The sequence below is a fragment of the Fusarium oxysporum genome, chromosome V (genome assembly GCF_013085055.1).
Source record: "Fusarium oxysporum Fo47 chromosome V, complete sequence".
Classification (NCBI taxonomy): domain Eukaryota; kingdom Fungi; phylum Ascomycota; class Sordariomycetes; order Hypocreales; family Nectriaceae; genus Fusarium; species Fusarium oxysporum.
The window spans coordinates 1,296,149-1,316,108 of NC_072844.1; the positions used below are offsets into that span (position 1 = coordinate 1,296,149).

Below are 19,960 nucleotides of genomic sequence, written 5' to 3' on the forward strand. Positions count from 1 at the left end.
TGACATGTGTGAAGTTGAATGCCATTGGATACTATGCCAGGTTTGTGTTGATGTTTTATTGCATCTATGGTATCATCTCTCGTAAAACACCACCACCTGCATTGCCTTGCTCTTTTTGGTCCAAACTCAACGTTCCATCCTTTTCGGCCCTTTCCTATCAATCTTTGAGTCTTCACCAATTGTGGTACAGTACATAATCGCAAGAACGCAACTAACTATTAATCGACCAACGAAATCCATTCCCTTCCCTATAGCCCGTCCTCTTGATATTCGTGTGATTCTTTATCGCTTCTTGAGCGATGGTCTGGGCTTGCACTCGTCCTGGTTGACAGGGTGCAGCATCACCTTGATAGGGTAGTTCTGAGTGTTGTGCTGGTAGCCCTTGGCCCAGTCGTAGCCTACAGCATAGGCGAAGATGGAACCGTTCTTGTTGAAGGTTGTGGAAGTGATGCTGCCACCAACGTTAGGGTAGCCCTTGAGACGGTGCTTGGCGTCCTTGTCCCAGAAGTGGAATGTTCCATCGGAACCAGCAGTGCTGAATGTGCCATGGACGGGGTGGAAAGAAATATCGTTGACGGCGTAGACATTGGTGACGCTGTTGGCTGGGGGGTCGCGATGACACTTGAAAGAGAAGTTGGAGCTGCAATGTGTTAGTCTAAGCCGGTCAAGAGATGCGTATTCGAGGGGCTTCTTACCTGGAGTCCTTGTCTTCGACGTATTGGATAGCGCAACGACCCTCGATACTACCGATAGCAAAACCAGCAGAGTCCGTAAAGCAGCTAACCACCCTGGTCTGCCACTTGAGAGGGCTCTGCAGGGTTTTGTAGAATTTGGTAGGGTTCTTGAGATCAATAACATTGATGTATCGATCGGCGGTGCCGACAACGCAGAGATTATCGCGGACGTCCATCGTATAAACTCGCTCCTGGCATTGTACGGTTGCCGCAGGTCCCTGTTGTCTAAGATCCCAGTACTTGATCGTCTTATCCCACGAGCCCGAAACCACCATGGGGTTACCATCGTTCAGGAAGAATCGACATGTTCGCACTGGCTGGTCGTGTGTGCCGATAACGACGTCCTGCTGGGAGGCAAGATCGCAGACCTTGACGTTCTTGTCGGCGCCGGCAGAGGCGACTTTTGTTCCATCCTAGAAACCCAGTTAGTTGCTATTCAGTTTCGCTCGATCATTATATCTTCGTACCTTGGAGAAGTCGCAGTTCAACACAGGTTGGCTGTGTTCGTAGGCGTGTCGGCCCTGACTCTGGCCATTGGCGGCAATCTCGTAAATGCGGACTTTGTTATCCCAACTGGAAATGGCGAGGAAGTCAGGTCCGTTTGGCGCAGGGGAGAAGGAAAGGTCGGAGATGGTATCGGTAGGGGGGTCGGAGAGCGCGACGTCTTGCTTGAGATCGCCAACAGTGTTGCTTGTCGTCGCTGCGGCCGAGGCACCGCCAAAAAGGGTCGACATGGTTGCGGTGTGTTGAAGGAGAGAAGTTGAAAGCCAGTCGGTGGCCCTTTTTCTGTCTTTTTGCCTTTGAGATACCACTCCTGAGACTCAAAATAAATGACTTATGAGCGAAGCTTCCAACTGGCCAAGCGACTAATCTCAGATAAAAAACAGATCTTTAGAGGATTGATGTTTGCACTGTTGAAACTAGTTGCGCCGCGAGCTTTGTACTGAGAATGAATAAACAGGCACGAAGGCAGCGACCCAGCCTTTCCAACGCGAAGTTGGGATTGGCCAACCCGCGTCAGACAAAAAAAGGCAGCAAGCTAAGGTACAGCCACATCTGGGAGCTCTGATTCATGGCGCCACACTTCAGCCCCATTTCGTGCATAAAAATTCAACTTGAGCTGGATACAATTTTTCTTTCTTCTTTCTTCTGTTCATCCGCGCCCCTCGCTCAAAAAATCGCCATTCGAAGCTTACAAACAGAGACATTGCGATTTGTCGCAGCGTCTCGCATTCTTTCTGGCTTTGGGAGAAAGTCCCCGGACATCTTCGTTTCGACGGAGCTTGCGGAAACGCGCCGCCATAGAAGCACAGCGGCTGACTTCTGCACCCAGGCCCGCGTCCTGCACCGGCCCTGCCCTCCGCTACATCAGTTTGTTAAAGGCTCTGATTCGCGTTCTCTGCCGCTATCGGTCCCCTTGGATGAAGATATGAGTCCGCTGCCGAGAGATTGGTTGGTTTCGCGACAGACGAGTCGTCTGGCAGGTTGATGGTTGGTAGACGCTTGGTGCTCGCGCGTGTGGTATCGGGTCGCAGAAGGATTGTTGTCGAGATTGATAGGTATGCGATTGCTCGGCGAAAGCTGGGTTACTCGATGGGGCTCATTCTTGATGCGAGGGGCCGGCATCCCGTTGACCTTTGGGTGACGGTCTTTTCCTTTTTTACACTCTAAACTTCGCTGGAAGTTCCCCTCTTTGGGAGAGACCTGAACCTGGATGAGATGGGTTGAAGTTTTTGTGATGATGACCAAACATAGAGTCAAGCACCGAGTCAGAAAACCTGACGTTGTGGACCACAAATTATGTCAACTGAAAAACTTCAAACTTCTCGTTTAGGGGACGGGTGTCGATGCCAAGATAGATAGTAGCTGCCACTTTGACTGTTGATCTTTTGATGTGATATTGAACTTAATCTAGGCTGCGAGGCCTTTTGTCTTCTGTTCAACGGAGCCGACCTACCATCCTTTCTTGTGGACGATTTGCAAAGAAATCCACTTAAAAAATCTTTCATACTCCCTCCGTGTGTTCGACTGAACAATGTATTGAGGCTGGGATAACGACCTAAGAGATTTTTTTCATGATCTTCTAGTCTACGTCTTGGTAGCCTTCGATGCCGTCTTCAAGCGTCATATATTCATTAAAGGTGCCTACCGATGAGGCACTCAAGATACTACCCTGTTTTCCTTCTAGCTCTGACGATCCGTCTACACAACGCCGATATCTAAGGACGGGTTGCTGCCCACGTATATGTTCTAGTTCTATTTATCCAACTTTGTCTGGTCTGACACATTCTATCTCGCTTGATTTAGGGTGTGAATTTGCCAAGAGCGCCTTCATTGCCTCCATCAAACAAGTCATGCAAGTTATCGAGCTCCTGGAAGTGCTTTGCGTACTCCATACCCTTACGTCGCTGCGCCTCAACACGTCGCCAATCCCATTCTCCAGGGACATCCAAGTCCACATCTGAGACATCAGCAGAAAGATCGCCGAGTTGCTGTTCACCAGATGTCCAACCTCCAGGTCGCTCAGGTAGTAGGCCAGAGGCGCCGCCAAGCATGATAGCTGGGTTCACAGTAAAGCGACCCAACTTGAAAACGTACTTGCTTATAGCTGTAGCATAGATCTTCTTCTCCCATCCACCGGCAGCATCTTGAGGGCCTCGCGCAGAAACCTTCTTGAACGTGGGGTCAAGCCATGATGTTGGCTTAGCAGCTCCCTTGGGGATGTAATGTGTCACGATGTATAACCACTTGCGGTCCCAGCATAGAATGCGACTCCACATCTCGAAGCTTTTATACGCAGGGATCTCGCGCTTGAAGCTGCACTCGACAGCACCAAGTATGATGCTCATCTGGCCCTTGATAGGCTTATCGGTCTTGGGGTCTAGGACAATCTTCGTCTTGGTGTTTTGGGCGAGTGTAATATAGGATGCGCGGCAGAGATATGTAACAAGGTGAGATCGTGAGACGTCGAGATCGGCGAAATAGGTCGAATTAGACTTGTGTAAGTTGTAGTCGATCTCGAGAAGAGGGGCGTGGGTGGTAGAGATCATGGGTTTGAAGAGGGCTTCGGGTCCAAGATTTGGCGATTTGCGCCAGAAGGTATGGTAGAAGATCACGTAGAAGACTCGGTACTATAGAGTGTCAGGGTGTTATACTAAAGCCAGAAGAGACCATCGAGACTTACAGTCCAAGCAAAGGGCATGCTCTTCCAGTTGAACACAACGAACAACAGCAACAGGATCCGCGACGTCCGGCCAGGTCCTGTAAGGAAAGCCTTAATCAGAGGACCCCAATTGATCCGATAGGCAGCATATCCAGCAGAACCTAGAGCAAGAGGCATGATGACAGGAACCACATGGGAAAGCCCAAACATTTTCTTATTTGCGCCAGCCATGATGAGCGATTGTGGTGTTTGCGATAACCCTGAGGGATGAAAGGATGGGATTCAGTCGGTATTTGTCTCAACCGATTGCGGTTAATAAAAACCCGCGCTATCTCGTGCGACGGTGACTTGCCAATCAAGGAAGCCTGTGACGAACGCCGAGGATGCCGTAGGTAGTGAGTGTCCAAGGCCCTGAGGTTAATTGCCCCTTCAAAAGTTCAAAGCTCTTTTGTGAGATATGCCACTATCGATTAGTGAAGGAGCCGAGGCACGGAGTTTTGGTGGGAACGCGACTCGGCTGAGTTGTGTAAGCAACGAAAGTGTTGAGAAGAATCAACAACAAATTGAATCATTTTCTACCAGAGAATAACAGGCAGAGAAAGGGAACAAAAGAGCATTATAACAAGGAGGTCTCGCCTGATTTATGCTGGCTTCCTTACGACATTGCATGCTGACTCGGTGAGCATTCATTATACAAGATACTGCAAGATACGGAATCTGACAGCGACCTTATCCATTTATCACACGTCAGCTTGCCGCACAGAGAAGCAGGGTTTCTATTAGGAGCACTTGTCTTGAATAGCATCACATCAGCCAACTCGAAGGTTATATGGATAAAAAGATAAAAGTTGTTTGGATTGCAAAAAAAGGAAATACGGTGGAATCTAACCACCTGCAATGGACGAACAGGGAATCGAACCCTGGACCACTCCCAGATTATTCGGTCGAATCATGCTAAGGGAGTATTATACCACTAAACCATTCGCCCGGTTATTTGATGAGAGCTCAGTTGCAAGTCTGGACCTATGGAGTTTATTCATGAGCCTGTGAATTAGATGCTATGAACAAGATGATAGTGCAAGATCACACAGTTCTAAAGTTGGTTTGTCTACTGATTCTGATCCTTATGTTTGAAGCTTATACTCCTCTCTATTCTATACTTTTAAGTGCTTATAGCGACTTCTCAACCTCATCAACAGCACCAATGACTCCTTTCCACTTCGCCCACTCAGCATCACCACCGGGAATACCACCCACGAGCGGCAACCTCGTACCGTCTGTGTCTCCAAAGCCTCTCAGTCTGCTAATAGCATCCTTGATACCCACAGTACCAAACTTGACCACAAGCTCCTCCATTGAGCTAACCTTGAACTGGAGTAGTCTTCGCTCCTGGATCTCGGCATCTGTAGGCTGGGTCTTGGACGACAGCTCGAAGAGTCGCACCAGTGACTTGGGGAAAAAGCCCGCTGAGCCATCAATAGCGCCGGCAAAGCCAACTGAGATAACAGGTAGGAGCTGTTGGCCGAGGCCTGTGAAACAGTGGAAGTGGGTGTGATCGATGGATGGGTTGGAAGCAACCTGCGCAGCTACGGAGACATCTCCATGAGAGAGCTTGCAACCGACAATGTTAGAGTGCTTTGCAAGTGTGGCATATGTCGAAGGTGCAACTTTGACGTTGTTTGAGACTCCGGGGTAATGGTAGCTGAGCAATCTGGTTAGTCCGGGGGTTTGGTATAATTAGGTCGAGACGACTTACATCATGACAGGAATGGGACTTTGGTCAGCAACAGCAGTGAACCATTGGATGATACCCTCTTGTGTAACTGCACCGGCATTGTACCCAGGAACAAGACACAATCCCCATTGGGAACCCGACTTTTGAGCATCCTTGAGTTGTTCAACAGTCTCTTCAACGCTGTTTGTCGCTGTGCCCGCAATGATAGGGTAATCCTTGAAACCCTCCTTCTCGAGACCAGCCTTGATACCACTGAGAATGGCGTGGCGATCTCTAGGGTGAATATGAACAGCTTCGCCTGTGCTACCGAGAACGACTAGACCCTTGATTCCATTCTTGGCCAGGTAGACAGAATGAGCGACCTGTGTTTCAATATCGATGGGAGGGGTAATAGCGTTGTAGTTGGAAGTCTTCTTAGAAGCGAAGAACGTGGGAACGGGCACGTAGATACCCTTGGGCGGAGGAGCAGACATTTTTGGCAGTGATTTCTATGTCACAAATGAATTGAGAAGAACAGAGGAATTATCAACTCGTGAGGGGTTCGCTGAGGACATTGTTTATTATAAGCACGCATTTGCCGTCATGCAAGCCAAACCTCGGTTCTTCGGGGTAGGTTATAGCGAAACTATAGTCTTGGAGTTGGGGAAAGGCAACGGTTCGGCCTATCGAGACAAAAAGATGGTAATACCCGCCGAGATCGGTGGAAACCTTCCCCTCAATCTGAAAAACAACGGTATAGTTTCCGGTTCGGTTGATAGAATCATGAAGTGGCTGTGAATTGATATGGGCCAGCCAATGGTTGTACATGGACAGAAAGCCAACTCACCCATACTGGTTTCTGAACATCGCATCAAGCAGAGCTCAGGGTGTTTATGAATCAAATCGAAATTCCTATCACCTCAATTGAATATTGATATTCAGCTCCCCAGTATTGAGCAGCTAGTATGTAACTACCTTATACAACATGCCCAATTGTAACGGAAATGGCTGTTCACATATCCCGAAGCGGAACTAACCTATAGCCGCACGAGATATTCGGCTGATGTTCCTTTTTTCAGAGAATGGAATGCTAGCATTGCAAGATCCTTGTATTTGAAGTTTTTTCTAAGTTTATTCTGAAATTAAATATAGATCTCATGATGACTTTCAGCCCTACCTATCTGCAACTTCATAATGATCACGATGCGAGTTACGTGGTCTGGTTCGAGATATCACGTATACAATATATCTAGCCCGCCTACCATTTTCATAAGTCGAATTAAAATTTATATCTAAATCTTCCTTTTATTGCGTTATTTCATTGAATCGTTCTCACATACTCCATGCCTTGGCGTGACCCTCTATCCTCGTTTCTCAGAAGTTTGCCAGCCAAACATAATTCCTTTTACGTGATACACATGTCTATGCAATCCCAGCCACGGTTTTAATTGCAAGGTCATCTTGCTTCCTCTCATGGTATTTGTTTTCACAATTTCATACTCATGAGCGAATGACATGGGTGCCCTCCGCGGGTTCAAGCACCATCCATTGGCACGGTAGATCCTTCTTCTCGTTGTGTTCTCGCAGCTTAGCGATAATCTTAGCGGCGATAGCCTCAAAGTTGTGCGTAGCAAGAGCCAGAATGGTAGGACCAGCGCCAGATAGACAGACACCGAGGAAGCCTTCGTCGGTCTTGGGAGACATTGTTTCGACGATCTCGGTCAGACCGGGGATGAGAGTCTGGCGGTAGGGTTGGTGAATCTTGTCTTGCATGGCAAGATGGATGAGCTCGGGATCGGGAGGGGACTGGCCCAGGGCGACGGGCAGAAGAGCAATTCTCTGCAGGTTGAAGACCTAAGGCCGTGGATTAGCTTCATCATAACTAGACATTCGGGGTTTGGCATACCACATCGGGACGAGTGTAGTTCGCAGGTAGCACTCCTCGTGCAGCATGCGTAGCAACCTGGAAGTCAGGGATAATAGCAACAGCCTTGATCTCCTTGGCCCATGGGAACTTGATATGGTGACCAATTCCGTAGGGAGGGTTCGGTGGCTTCTTGCCCGTGTCCTCACCTCCGGCTGGCGCAGGTAGAACTTCACTAAGCGGAATTTCGGTTCGGGCAACGTCTTCGGGAGTCAAGGGCTTGAGATATGTTCCGACAAAACCTCCGTAGAGGGCAGCTCCGACATTGTCAGGATGTCTCTCTGGAATTGCGGTTAGCGTGTAATCGAGTCGATCGGAGGGTTAGTTTTACCAATCATGAGACAGTAGTCAAATAGTCGGTCATTGTCGAGGTGCTTCAATCCTCCAACTTCCTTGCCCAGAGCAACGCCAGCAACAACAGCGGCACCTGAGCTACCAAGGCCACGACCTAGAGGAATAGGGTTCTTGACATGCACGTGGGTCTCAACGGGGAACGCCCTCTGGTCGTTGCAGCGCAGGACATAGAGCGCTACACGTGTGATAAGGTTGACCTGGGGGTCAAGGCTGATCTCATCCTCGCCCTCTCCCTCGTATGTGATCTTGCAGTTGAGCGGGTGCTCGGACTTTGTCTTTGACCGATCGATGGTTACATGAAGCTCAAGGTAGACGGACAGAGCAAGGCCAATGACATCAAAGCCAGGGCCGATGTTTGCGCTGGAGCTGGGGGTCTTGATGATGAATGATTCCATGACTGCTGCTGCTGCTGCTGCTTGCTTGCTGTGGTGTATGCCGAAGTTCGGAACTGGAGCTTGTTACTTGGAGGAAAGTTTTGAGACAAGATAGCGAGGAGAGGGTCTAACGGCGCGAAGCAAATCGGGGCTAGTACAACTCCAACGCCCTTTTCTGACTCCTCACGACAGAGGAATTCGAATTGCAGATTCAAGAATGAAATGTCACATCAGAGGAAGTCTCGCCGATAGTGGAATTGTCTATTACTGTGACTGACATGATGGTCGAAATCTCCCCGATGACGGAGCTCTCCACCACATGAGCAAAAAAACATGCGGTTTGGGCGCCCTATTACTGAAAATTTGCTTCAACATCAGCAGAGTGAATGGCATTTGGCGGGGTAAAATACTCTGGCTCTTCAGTCCAGAACTGTTGCGGCGGGGTTGGATTCATCTATCGAGAGGCTATCTATTGGTCGATAAGAGAGTTTGCTGAAGGGATCCTGAGGGCTAAATTTGGTCACTGAATGGTCTGAGCTGCGCTGCGCTGGGATATCGGAGTGGTTTGCATCGGGCCATCGGGTTATAAGTCTGCTGGTGATAATCTTATCTGAGCCGTTATGCATAAGGAATATGTTTGTTGCCTTGATGTAGTTTTTCGATACGAGAAGAGCCACTCTTTTTGCATCCTTGACTTCCTTTATGAGGCTCAGCTTGATCCTCTATATCTGACGTTAACGGATACGATGTTGCACCGTTGTCTCTGCCCAACGCATTGTTTGTGAGCTGTATGTTTGTGGGCCTCAGTTTGCTTAGTAGGGAAATCTTGAAGATTGTAGAAATCCGTATATGCATTACTTGGCTTTACTAAGTCCACTGCTGTGCAAACTGGCATACCCTGTCAAAGAATACGTCAATCTTGACGATCCAGCCTCTGGGCGAATTATTTCTCATGATCTGACATTCCAGCTGAAGTTACATGCACTATCCTAACTTGAATAGTATTTGGAGATCAGTTGTCTCATGGAGCTATTCAATAAGTGACACATTCCCAGCCTTTAGCATTTCGATGGTGTTTTCCGTCAACAAGTGACCGCCGAACCGTGCCACCCCAACCCAACCGGCTATGCCGACAGCCCACTACTCAGAGGCTTCCAGAACATCCAAGCTCCATATCCCAAAATAGCACAGGACCTCAATTGCCATCTCACCACCATGATGTCAATGTCAATAGTGCATCACGGGTTCTCACGTCGGATTCACTTTTCGGGCACAAGCAGAACAGGACCAGATCCTGGATCCGTCTCGTAACTGCACCAGTGCCGGAAATTCCGGCACTTGAACAATGGATCCTTGAGGTCTTTTTGTCAAGGAAGATCGCTGAGCCCATGACGTTCAAATTCTCGTGTTCTCTTGATGCCCCATGGGATCATCCATGTTGCTAAAACTCCCATTTGCGGAGTTTTTTTTTATCGATCCACAATCCGATGTTCTTGGCCTGGTGTTTTTGTTGTTTTCACGATGCAATACAACGTCAATAGCCCAGACCATACTGTCAATTAATTCCTCTTTGGGCTTCCAGTTATTGACGGTTCTTTGATGCATCGACAACGCAGGGAGGAATACGAGCAAGACTAGTCTGAGATAGACAGGCAGGGCCCTTGAGATCAGTCATGCTTGTTGAAAAGACGTGACTATTCGTGAATAGACAATGCAGCTATTCGGCGGTGAGGTCATGAGATCACCGGCTCGGCACGTCGGTCGAACGAGGTGATATACTAATCCGTGAGACTAATTATTCAACATTGAGTCTTCAACAGTAAAGTATTACCAAAGTAAGGCCAGAGCTATGACCGGCCTTTCCGTAGCAAGGTCATCATGATAACCTTAGTGTAGCCTTACTATGATATTACAGATCTTAGTGAGCCTGAGCCTCTTCAATGCGCTGGGGCTACGTTACGTCGTGCTGTTCACAGGACGACACTAGCTCAAGAATACGAGATATTCCTCGCCAAAAACAACCCAACGTTACCCCACAATGCCCCAAAATGGGGGCCATGACCGGCAGAAATCAACCCCTACACCCCCCTGTATGACGGGAAACATTCTGGATCTTAGGTTCTGGGCCTGTCTACGGATAGTCAACTGTAATGCGAGCAACCTTTCCGCACGCCGCGTCCTACCTTTAGGCTCTAGCTTCTGTATCCGCTCCTCGAAATAGCATACGGCGAGGCCTAGCCTTGCTCTGGCATCCGTTGCTAAAGCCAATTTTGACAGCGATGGCACCTGGAGACGGTCAATACGAATGGAGCTTGAGTAGCTTCTCGGCCGGGTTGTGATAGCCTATCTGCTATTCAATGCCAGCTATGACGCTATATGGAGACAATCTAGGTTTGTCCAGCCTCCAGCCTTCCTGGTGGTGTCCTCGATTTGGCTGTGGAGAGGCTGATCACCCGAGGGCCGTGATGGGTAACGTTAGATGCATGGTTCGTTCGTTCGTTCGTTAGATTTCTTAGAGATCGTTGTGAGAACTCAAGTATAAGAAGAGCCCTCAGTCTCGTCCAGATTTCTATTCTTTTCTTGTATCATCACTCTCAACAACAATCAACCACTCTCATCCTCTTCAAGCTTCCAGCCAAACACTCCTCAACACCACCACTACTTTCCTCTTCACTTACACACAAACAACCCAACAACAACCGCCAACATGAAGCTGTCCGGTGTCCTCTCTGCTCTTGCTCTCACCTCCGCCGTCTCGGCCACCACTGGTGAGTCTATTCACACTAGTCTCTAATATGTCTTCGCTCACTAACAATTATTCCAGTCTCCTACGACACTGGCTACGATGACAAGTCCCGCCCCATGACTGCTGTCTCTTGCTCTGATGGCAAGAACGGTCTCATCACCAAGTATGGCTGGAAGACTCAGGGCAACGTCCCTACCAAGTACGTCGGTGGTGTCAACATCATCGAGGGCTGGAACTCCGCCAACTGTGGTGGCTGCTACCGCCTCGAGTACAAGGGCAAGAAGATCAATGTCCTCGCTATCGATCACGCTGCCTCTGGCTTCAACATTGGACTCGATGCCATGAACGCCCTCACAAACGGCCAGGCCGTCAAGCTCGGCCGCATCAACGCCCAGGTCTACCACGCCAACCCTTCTGACTGCGGTCTCAAGAAGTAAACGGCGCAACTCTACGATTTTATGAGATGCATATGAGGCTTTTTGGATCGCGGATATTCTTATTCTTTCCCTTCTTAGAACTATGGGTTTAATACTTGGCATTGGCTGGCGTTTAGACTACGATCTTACACATAATCTACCTAGATACTACACTACACTACACATGAATGAACATAGAGCTTAATTGCTTTCACTTCAATTTTCTTCTTTGCAATGCTACGAGGTGAAGTGAGTGGATGATAATTTGAGACCTTAAACTAGTCGTGCGGTTTGCTCCTTTTGGTCATATTTTCTGGATATTAAAGCAGCTTGAAGAAACTCCACTGACAAGCTGTTACTGTCATCGAGAAGTAGCACCCTCCAAGCTGGCCCTCCCACCGTAGCTGTTTTTTTTTTTTTTTACATGCGAAATCGTTCTCATCTCATTCCATTATCGAGTCAGAAGCCTTTGTGTTTCGTTCCAACCGAGCTTGATAGCGACTTTTATTCCCACTCCCGGAGTGAGGGAGGGGTCTCGCCACCCTCAGACGAAGAAGACGACAACGCATGTAGGTCGTCCCAGTTGTGCAATGAAATTTCATCGATATCAGAGGGAGGGTCAGATAGAGGAGATGACGGAGTGTGAATCAAAGGAGATGGTGGAGGATCGGACAAAGGGGATGAGGCACCCGTCATTGGGCTCCTGATGTTGGTTGAGTTTATGTTTGACAGCCCTTCAAGACTGAGACTGTTGTCATCTGTGACGTGGACATAGTCAGGTGTTGGCACTCGTTTGGATGTGACTGGCTCGGGAAGCTTAGGGTCTGTAGCAAGGTTGGTGAAACGGATTCCGCCTTCTTCCTGTTCTTTGAACAAAGTCAGTATATGAGTGTTAACAGATAGGCAAGGCTCAAGGGATATCGTAAAGATGGAGGCTCGGTCTTGGGTGTCGAGAACAAGTGATAAAAGTGTCGGGTAAGTTGAGTGGCACTTTCTCAGAGTACTTCTATCTCCCCAGTGCTTGAGAGCCTCGTCTTTTCTTGCACAGGGAAGAGGAGTAGTACATACCGCTCGGCGAGTTTCCAATCCATAGAGCGCACTCGAGAACTTCAACACGAGCCACAAATTCCTCATACTTGAGGCCATGTTCTAGACCGCCAAGAGGTAGTCGAATTTGTTCTGGGGCCTTCAGGATCACCGTGACTTCCTTTTCACCTGCGACTGACTCGGTGAAGTCTATGAAGTCGTCTATCAACCCTCTTTCACCCTTGAACACCACACATTTCTCTTCGGGGCAGTATCCTATGAAGTTGTCCGCAAAGGTGTCTGATAGTTTGGTGATGTGCAGGTCGGTTGCAGTTTCAGTCTCAGGGCAGCGCGAAATCAAGACAACAACCTCGGATGATGGAAGCAGGTATGTCGAAGAGGGACGGGGTGAATCTTCACGAAAATCTGTGGATAGGAGATAAGACTTGTAGGCCGGCTCGAGGATAGCAGCTCTTTGCTGTGTAAAATCAGAAAGATCCCCTGTCAGCAGAGAATCCAGGCTGTCCTCGACAATCGCCGCCATTTTGAGTGTTGGTAAATTAATGGATAGTAAAGCGAGAAATTGTTTAGACATTTATAAGAAGCCCGAGCATTTATCGCAGAGTTTGAGGCAGTAACCTACTAGAAGGAGTGACACTGCCATGTACCTGTCAAGGGCTGGCAATAGGAGGAAGGCAAGGAGAGAAAACAACAAACAATCCAAACGGAAAGAGCAGATTCCTTGAGGAACATTAACTTACCTTGCCTCCGTTAGATGTTGTAAATACTCTTGGTTCTGAAGAATGTCCTAACTTTTATAAAACTCATCAAGTGTGCAATGGAGTTGAATTACCTTCATTTTCTGCATGATAAGTCTCTGGGGGTCAGGACAGAATCAAGCGTCTCCTATCCTAAGCATCCATTCCTCAACTCAGGTAGCTCACCTCTTCACGCAGCTATTAACATCTGATATCAATTCGTATATAGATAGACTCGTTTGTATCGGATACGGACCGCACAAGAGCACAACATTGATGTTCCTATGCGCCATGGTCCATTTATCAAGGACTCGCTTTGGCAAAAGGGGATAAATCAAAGTAGCAATATAGTATCAGACTCTTTGACTTCATGTGAGTTCTTAAACGATACCTTTGAGTATGGATATTATTCACCTTGTCATAGGAAATCCAACGTCCCTTTCATGCAAGTTCACAAGACAAAGCATCGTCAGAATAAATTGAAGTGACATGGTAAGGTAGAAGAAAGACGGGTACTTGCAATAAATAAGATTCAAAAGGCGTTTATTGTTGCACAGTCTGCTGCTTGTATTCTGGTAGCCGTAGGGAGGGCATAAACAATTCCTTGTAGTCACTTACAAACACTTGATACGTCCGACTAGTATCCGTTTGGATCCTTGCATGGATATGAAACAGCACATGCATATTAACACTGATGTATACTTGTTTTATAAGGCTCCAATAAGTCTTCTCATAGGCTAGCTCATCTTACAAGTTGCATTCTTCAGACGCACAGTCTCGATCTACAAACACCCAATCAAATTATCATTATTCCCGAGATACCCAAGCGAATCCGAGTTGCTGCACTGTATCCAAAGTTATTAGTGACGTGACGTGGGGTAATCCTAGTCCGTCATCAGATCGTCGTACTCCTTCTAAACAACGACTTGCAGAAACTCCCGACTCTCCAAAATGCAACTCCAACCTGTTTTTGTTTTGGCCGCAATCAAACAAAACATGTCCCAGACTGAACCATGGCCTCGCTAAACATGCAAAATCTTCCAAACGAGCTCGTGGCTCACATCCTCAGCTTTCTTGACTCAGAATCTGATTTACAAAGGCGCATTTATCTTGACCCTGCAAAGCTCAACAGGCCGGTATCATCCGGTCCAAATACACCCCTCAAGAACGCTTCTTTGGTATGTCGTCTCTGGAGAAGTTCTGTGATAAAAATACTCTTCCGCTATGTCGTTTGGCCGTTTTGGCGATTTTACAAGCCAGTCGCACAAGATGTCGCATCACAAATTGAGGTCCTGAATTTCATCCGAAGAAACAACCTATCATCCTCCGTTGAGAACTTCACTATCCTGATCGATCTTCCTCTCGGATCAGGCCAGAATCGATATCCGGATGGTCAATTCTGGGGTGTTCTGCCTCCTGTATCTCATCAGCCGGAGACGCCCATGTCCTGGAATTTGTTATGGTCTGTTCTGAATCAAGAGGACCGAGACGCCGAGGGTAGTGACACAAGGACTGAGGAAGACAGGGCGCAGTGTTTTTGGGATAACAACTGGCTTTGGCATACTATCTTTGATGTCATTGATCCCTCGAGAATCACCATGATCAGCTCAATAGACATTCTCGCTTCGCTTTTGAGCCGAACTGTCGATTTGTCGAGTCACTGGGCTTTCAACAGCACCTACTATGTTCTATCATTATCACGACCATCACGAAGCATTGCCGAGTCTAAAAGAGTACAGACTCTGCCTTCGCATATTCCGGGACCAACGAACCGCATCCCCTGTGACTTGTTCCATATCAGAGACTGGAGCTCAGTCCTCGTCAATGAAGGATCCTTCGCCCCAGTATATTCAACCTACGAATTCTTTCACTACTCAGCAGCTACTCTTCTTCCTGCAATCTTTGACTCTTCGGATCCTTCCTTCGATGTTCTATGTGCAAACCTTCATTCGTTATCCTATATCGCCACATTCCCCCTTTCTCATCATATTTCTGACCATCTCATCCCTAATTGCCCACCCGTGGAGCATCTCTATGTACAGCTGATGCCCAAGAATCGTGATTTCTGGGAGAGCAGTAGTCTTTCACGGGTCAACCTGTCCGACCTGTGGCTTGAGTGCGATACGTCTTACGCATTGCTTGTGCGTCAGATGCTGGAAACTGTTCCTCAACCGGGCTGGCAGAAGCTGAAGGTGTTTGAAACGGGTGATACCCCGGCAGAAGGTGTGTGGAAGATGAATACTTACGATGACCATATTAATGGGTCAAATGGGTGGAGAGAAGAGAGCGAGGGTGTTTTTGTCAAGGATGATATTGAAAGTAGTGATGAACAAACTATGGTGGAAGAGTCATAGTTATGCGACTGGAAGATTGACAAAGCCAGGTCAGGTTTATGATTAATAGGGCAGCGTCTTATGATGCCAAAGTTCACTGGATTTCGAACAATTCTATGGTTACCTTGCAACTCTATTAGCACTTTTATGATATGGCCCCAATTCCAATGAGGCCACAGAATCTGGGTTCCTATTAAGCTACACAGGAAGAGATCAGAAAGACAGTAAACTGGCGTGGATGAGGTTGATCATAATTTATCTACATGATGCTCTATCTTGGTAGAATATGAAATCTATCACTCATCCACGACTATATCGGTCCAAGTAGCAGGATCGTTGGTAAACCTTCAGCCTCCCAGGCTTCCTGTAGATGAACCCTAAATCCAACGCCTCTAAATGCACAAAGCAGCTGGTAAAGTCTGTACACAATAGACATACCGCCAGAACCTAGTCCCCAGCCGTTCCCTGAAACCCACAACGCCATGTTGAATACACAAAGTCTAATCTTCGTCACTATCGATGTCGCCATCCTTGTCGCTGTCCGAAAAGTCTGGGACAGGCTCCATCGCTGCATGCTCCTTCATCTCTCGATACGTGCTCCAAGTCAGGCCCAAGAATGCGACTATGATCATGGCGCCTCCAACAATGGCGGCAAAGCTCAAGGGCTCGCCGGTAATCATCCAGTCCACAATGGCAACAATGAAGATGGTGAGCAGCGCAGCCACCGACGACAGGACGGGCGAAGTCAGCGAGATAAGAACGAGGAATGAACCGCTGAAAGTGGCATTGGAAAGCACCGCGAGTAGAATGAGCCAGCACGTAGAAGCCGCTGGGATCTCGAACTTTTCAATGTTGAGCCAGTCAAGAATTGGGAGAGGAAGCCAGAGCACCGTGAGAGTGAAGAGCCCAATCAAAGAACCGAAGGTGTTGGCAAAGATCATACCCCTACCAGGTGAACAGCCCTCGGGTGGGCAAGCATAGCGCTTGTACAAGACCTCGTACAGACCATACAAAACTGAACCAACGCCAATGACGAGATTGCCAAGGAATCGGTTTCCGGCCTCGACACTCTCGCCTCCCTCCTTAGTGTCACCATAAGCAACGACGAGGACACCGCCAATAGCGATCAGAACAGCAACCGACTTGTCGAGTCGAAGGGGCTCGCGAAGAAGTGGAACGGAAAATACGTATGCGAAGAAGGCGGAGCAATTGTAAATGGCCGTCAGATCCGATGGCGTTGTCAGACTAACGGCAATGTACCAACTCAAACCAGCGACGGTCAGTGAGCAGGTAATGATGGCAGTGAATCGAACAAAATAACGAACGGGTCGCGCGCGATGTTGAACCGATATATGAAATACATCCAAGGTCTGCTTTTCGATCATAATGGCGGTGGTGCGTAATTGCTGTTTATGTCGCTTCCAGAATACTGGCCATGGTACATCGCGCTTCTGGAAGCGCAAAATAAGGAGCTGAACTGGCCATAACACAACCCAAGAACCGTGTGTAAAGTACATCATACAGTAAGCCTTGTCCCAGCCAAGGTCGTGTTGGATGTATGCGCTCAGCTCTGTCTGAACGCAGAATGCGATCAGACTGATAATGAGGAAGAATCCTGCGTACGTGTACCTCTTCTTGGTCGAATCTTCGGCAACAGCGGCGGCGGTTTGAGGGCTTCGACTGCGCATCGTTGATCGCCGACTGAGACTTGGTCTTCCCATTGATTCTCTGGGATGATATGGGAGATCGTCTTCGCTGGGCTCCCTTGACCCCTTTGATCCATCATTAGGAGGCGAGTAACCAGCGCGGCCGCGCTCTGGGTCATCTTCCTTGTAAAGGAGAGGAGTTCCAGATTTACCATCGCCATGACGATGGTAATGAGGACGGCGAAGGTCATTGGGATCCATATTGTCCAATTCCAACCACTCGCTGTCACTATGGATCTTTGTATTCTTAGGATCGTGGCGCTTCGTGTCAAGATCGGAAGCGTCGCTCGGAGGCTCGGCGGTGCCACGGGCGCCAACAACGTTTGGTCTGGCAGTCGAAGATGGGCCTGGTTCGCATGTGGTGTCGTCGCTAGATGATGTTGAAGAATCCGAGTCTGTAGACGATCGATTGCGACCTTGCAGAAGGCGGACTTCTTGGTCACTGGTATCACGCCGAGGCATGAAGGGAGAGGGAAGGGAATGGGTACTTCTATATAAAGATAAAAAAAAGCTCGACAAAATTACGAATACAATAGGCGAGGGGTGCGATAAAGGAGTGAAACGGCTTAGCTGATTTTGGGGCTGCACCGGGTTTGGTCTTTCGTCAAATCGAGGCGTGGTATTGGATCCGTGGTATGTAAAGGTGGTGTTGAAAAACAGCCATGGATGGTCCGGGGCGGAGACAAGCGGGTCTCGAGACCCCGATTTTGCAGGGGGCTTGCTCCGCTGTAGCGCAGGGGACCAACAGCGCGGGGGGGTTTCCAGCACGGTGCCGTCATTGTTGAACCTGGAATCCACCGGAGAACAGGCTAAAAATGGTAAACCATGAGGTGATTGTTTAGGTAGAATCATGACCGTTGATGAGATTGTTGCTAGCGACTCAGTGAGGTTATCGCGGTTACAGGTGAAAGGTCACGGCGAATAAGTTACCGTTAACCGTTGAAAGTATTCACTTGCAACTGAGATTAAACTCTCTGCTCCCACGTGCGGGAATAAGCTTATGCGTGGTACAAAAGGACATTACTACTTTGTACCTACAACAGGTTTTGACCTGTCTCTTGGATCTCTTTAAGATCTGATTGCATTAGATGCTACCTTACTCTTATCTTGTCCTGCAAACAAATGACGCCTTCGGTCATGTGCCCTCCGCCTTCTCTCCACGCGCCCCCAAAACCAAGACAACCTTTGTGAACGGTATCACCATGCCACCAACAGAAATGACTGACAGCACGTGGGTTTATATTCAAGGGTCTAGGTAATCTATACCAAGCTCTGTATTACTTCTGCCTATTGCTATTTTACTTGGCCGACGCACCAAACAGAGCCTCGTGTACATCATATGTATATTCCAAATCCCCATGCCAGTAGTTGGCCGTATCTGCCTTGGAGTACAGCCACGCCTGGTCAAGTGCCTTTACCACCTCGTCGGGCAGAGGTCCCTTTTCAACGAGCTCAAGGTTCTGCTCGAGCTGCTGGATGTTGGACATACCAATGATAATTCCATCGTTACCGTTTGTGACTTTTAGTCCGGAGTGGTGGATTATCCATCGCAATGCTGTCTCAAGCATGCTCAGTCCGTTCTTCTCCGTAGCTTCCTCAATAGCCTTCAGAGCCTTGAATGTGCTCTCTCTGAAGTATCGCTGACGATATGCCGTACCAATCTTGCTCTGATCAGAAAAGCGGCCGCTCTCAGGCTTGATGTCCATCGACTTGATCTTGCCAGACAGGAGACCACCAGCGATTGGGTTGTACACAACGATGTCGAGGCCGTATCTCCTGCAGGCTACAAAAAGCTCTGCCTCGATGGAACGGGTGAGACAGTTGTACATGCCCTGGTAGACCGTGGGCCGGACCCAGTTGTTGTACTTGCAAATCATGACAACTTCTGCGACCTCGTACGCCGTGAAGTTGCTGATACCGAACTTGACGAACTTTCCATCCTTGTGTAGCTTGTTGATAGCTTCGAGGGTTTCTTGGAAAGGAGTGCCGCGGTCAGGACGATGGAGGTAGAGCAGCTAATGGGCGTGTTAGTGCATGCAACTAAGCTTATCGGGACATGCCACTTACATCGATGCAGTCGGTTCCCAGCTCCTTCAGACTGGTCTCAACCGACTCGATGACCTTGTCGTATGTGTTCTCGCCAGGCTGGACAGGATACTTGACCTTTGTGTCCACAGTAAGTCCTCTCTCTTTCCAGTTGGTCTGCGAGCCAGTCCAGCCCTCCTGTTTGCCGCCAACATAGATGCGGGCAGTGTCGACTTCGTTGTAACCCTTACTTTGAAAGATGTCAAGAGCCTTGTTGTAAGTTTCAGGGTCAAAGATACGCGCATCGAGCTGTTCACTACCAGGGGGTCCAAAGGTCATTAGACCCAGGATAACACGAGGCTTGACGTTCTGGGTTACGAGAGGCATTGCGACGGTCGATGGTGTTTGTAAGTGTTTTAATTCAAGACTACTAGTAGATGGAAGATGGAGGGGTCAAGCTCTTTATAGTTCCTCGGAAAGGATTTGCTTCGGAGATGTGACTCGTAAACTCCAGCTCTTTGTTGTCGTGCCTTTCCGCGACCTACAGCTCATAATAGCACCCCACCAACGTCTGCGGCTTCGGGCGGGGTATGATCTTGGTAGATAGTTACAGCCAAATGAGCGCCATGAGAGTTTAATCGGATCATCATCCGAGACATTTGTTTACTGGCCAGGACAAGGCATTGG

General features: G+C 48.4%; 8 protein-coding genes and 1 non-coding gene across 9 annotated transcripts; 2 read left to right on the forward strand and 7 right to left on the reverse strand.

Annotated features, from left to right (window-relative positions):
- Positions 1 to 16: 16 nt before the first annotated feature.
- FOBCDRAFT_34032 (RNA export factor GLE2) lies at positions 17 to 1,709 on the reverse strand. The gene is made up of 3 exons (XM_031183653.3): positions 1,202 to 1,709; positions 696 to 1,147; positions 17 to 640 (listed from the first exon to the last, which is right to left on the reverse strand). The coding sequence occupies exons 1-3, from the start codon at positions 1,466 to 1,468 to the stop codon at positions 283 to 285; spliced, it is 1,077 nt and encodes a 358-aa protein (XP_031039295.2). The 5' UTR covers positions 1,469 to 1,709; the 3' UTR covers positions 17 to 282.
- A 1,146-nt stretch (positions 1,710 to 2,855) lies between these two features.
- Positions 2,856 to 4,348, reverse strand: FOBCDRAFT_34039 (uncharacterized protein). Its single transcript, XM_031183654.3, has 2 exons — positions 3,919 to 4,348; positions 2,856 to 3,865 (listed from the first exon to the last, which is right to left on the reverse strand). The coding sequence occupies exons 1-2, from the start codon at positions 4,126 to 4,128 to the stop codon at positions 3,038 to 3,040; spliced, it is 1,038 nt and encodes a 345-aa protein (XP_031039296.1). The 5' UTR covers positions 4,129 to 4,348; the 3' UTR covers positions 2,856 to 3,037.
- Positions 4,349 to 4,795: 447 nt separating this feature from the next.
- FOBCDRAFT_t133 lies at positions 4,796 to 4,885 on the reverse strand. The gene has a single exon. It is a non-coding gene; the product is annotated as a tRNA-Ala (tRNA).
- A 43-nt stretch (positions 4,886 to 4,928) lies between these two features.
- On the reverse strand, positions 4,929 to 6,345 carry FOBCDRAFT_260650 (uncharacterized protein). Its single transcript, XM_031183655.3, has 2 exons — positions 5,654 to 6,345; positions 4,929 to 5,599 (listed from the first exon to the last, which is right to left on the reverse strand). Exons 1-2 carry the CDS (start codon positions 6,103 to 6,105, stop codon positions 5,068 to 5,070), a joined length of 984 nt encoding a protein of 327 aa, XP_031039297.2. The 5' UTR covers positions 6,106 to 6,345; the 3' UTR covers positions 4,929 to 5,067.
- A 520-nt stretch (positions 6,346 to 6,865) lies between these two features.
- FOBCDRAFT_34045 (GHMP kinase) lies at positions 6,866 to 8,483 on the reverse strand. Its single transcript, XM_031183656.3, has 3 exons — positions 7,867 to 8,483; positions 7,518 to 7,816; positions 6,866 to 7,465 (listed from the first exon to the last, which is right to left on the reverse strand). Exons 1-3 carry the CDS (start codon positions 8,282 to 8,284, stop codon positions 7,112 to 7,114), a joined length of 1,071 nt encoding a protein of 356 aa, XP_031039298.1. The 5' UTR covers positions 8,285 to 8,483; the 3' UTR covers positions 6,866 to 7,111.
- Positions 8,484 to 10,599: 2,116 nt separating this feature from the next.
- On the forward strand, positions 10,600 to 11,660 carry FOBCDRAFT_34056 (Cerato-platanin). The gene is made up of 2 exons (XM_031183657.3): positions 10,600 to 11,031; positions 11,088 to 11,660. The coding sequence occupies exons 1-2, from the start codon at positions 10,971 to 10,973 to the stop codon at positions 11,444 to 11,446; spliced, it is 420 nt and encodes a 139-aa protein (XP_031039299.1). The 5' UTR covers positions 10,600 to 10,970; the 3' UTR covers positions 11,447 to 11,660.
- FOBCDRAFT_319300 (uncharacterized protein) lies at positions 11,595 to 12,995 on the reverse strand (the record flags this gene model as incomplete). Its single annotated transcript, XM_031183658.3, has 2 exons — positions 11,595 to 12,291; positions 12,494 to 12,995. 2 exons carry the CDS (start codon positions 12,993 to 12,995, stop codon positions 11,930 to 11,932), a joined length of 864 nt encoding a protein of 287 aa, XP_031039300.2. The 3' UTR covers positions 11,595 to 11,929.
- Positions 12,996 to 14,044: 1,049 nt separating this feature from the next.
- Positions 14,045 to 15,704, forward strand: FOBCDRAFT_222889 (uncharacterized protein). Its single transcript, XM_031183659.3, has one exon. The coding sequence runs from the start codon at positions 14,223 to 14,225 to the stop codon at positions 15,561 to 15,563; it is 1,341 nt and encodes a 446-aa protein (XP_031039301.2). The 5' UTR covers positions 14,045 to 14,222; the 3' UTR covers positions 15,564 to 15,704.
- Positions 15,686 to 19,775, reverse strand: FOBCDRAFT_250316 (NADP-dependent oxidoreductase domain-containing protein). The gene is made up of 4 exons (XM_031183661.3): positions 19,316 to 19,775; positions 18,564 to 19,263; positions 17,949 to 18,057; positions 15,686 to 17,738 (listed from the first exon to the last, which is right to left on the reverse strand). Exons 1-4 carry the CDS (start codon positions 19,658 to 19,660, stop codon positions 16,043 to 16,045), a joined length of 2,850 nt encoding a protein of 949 aa, XP_031039303.3. The 5' UTR covers positions 19,661 to 19,775; the 3' UTR covers positions 15,686 to 16,042.
- Between the last annotated feature and the right edge of the window lie 185 nt (positions 19,776 to 19,960).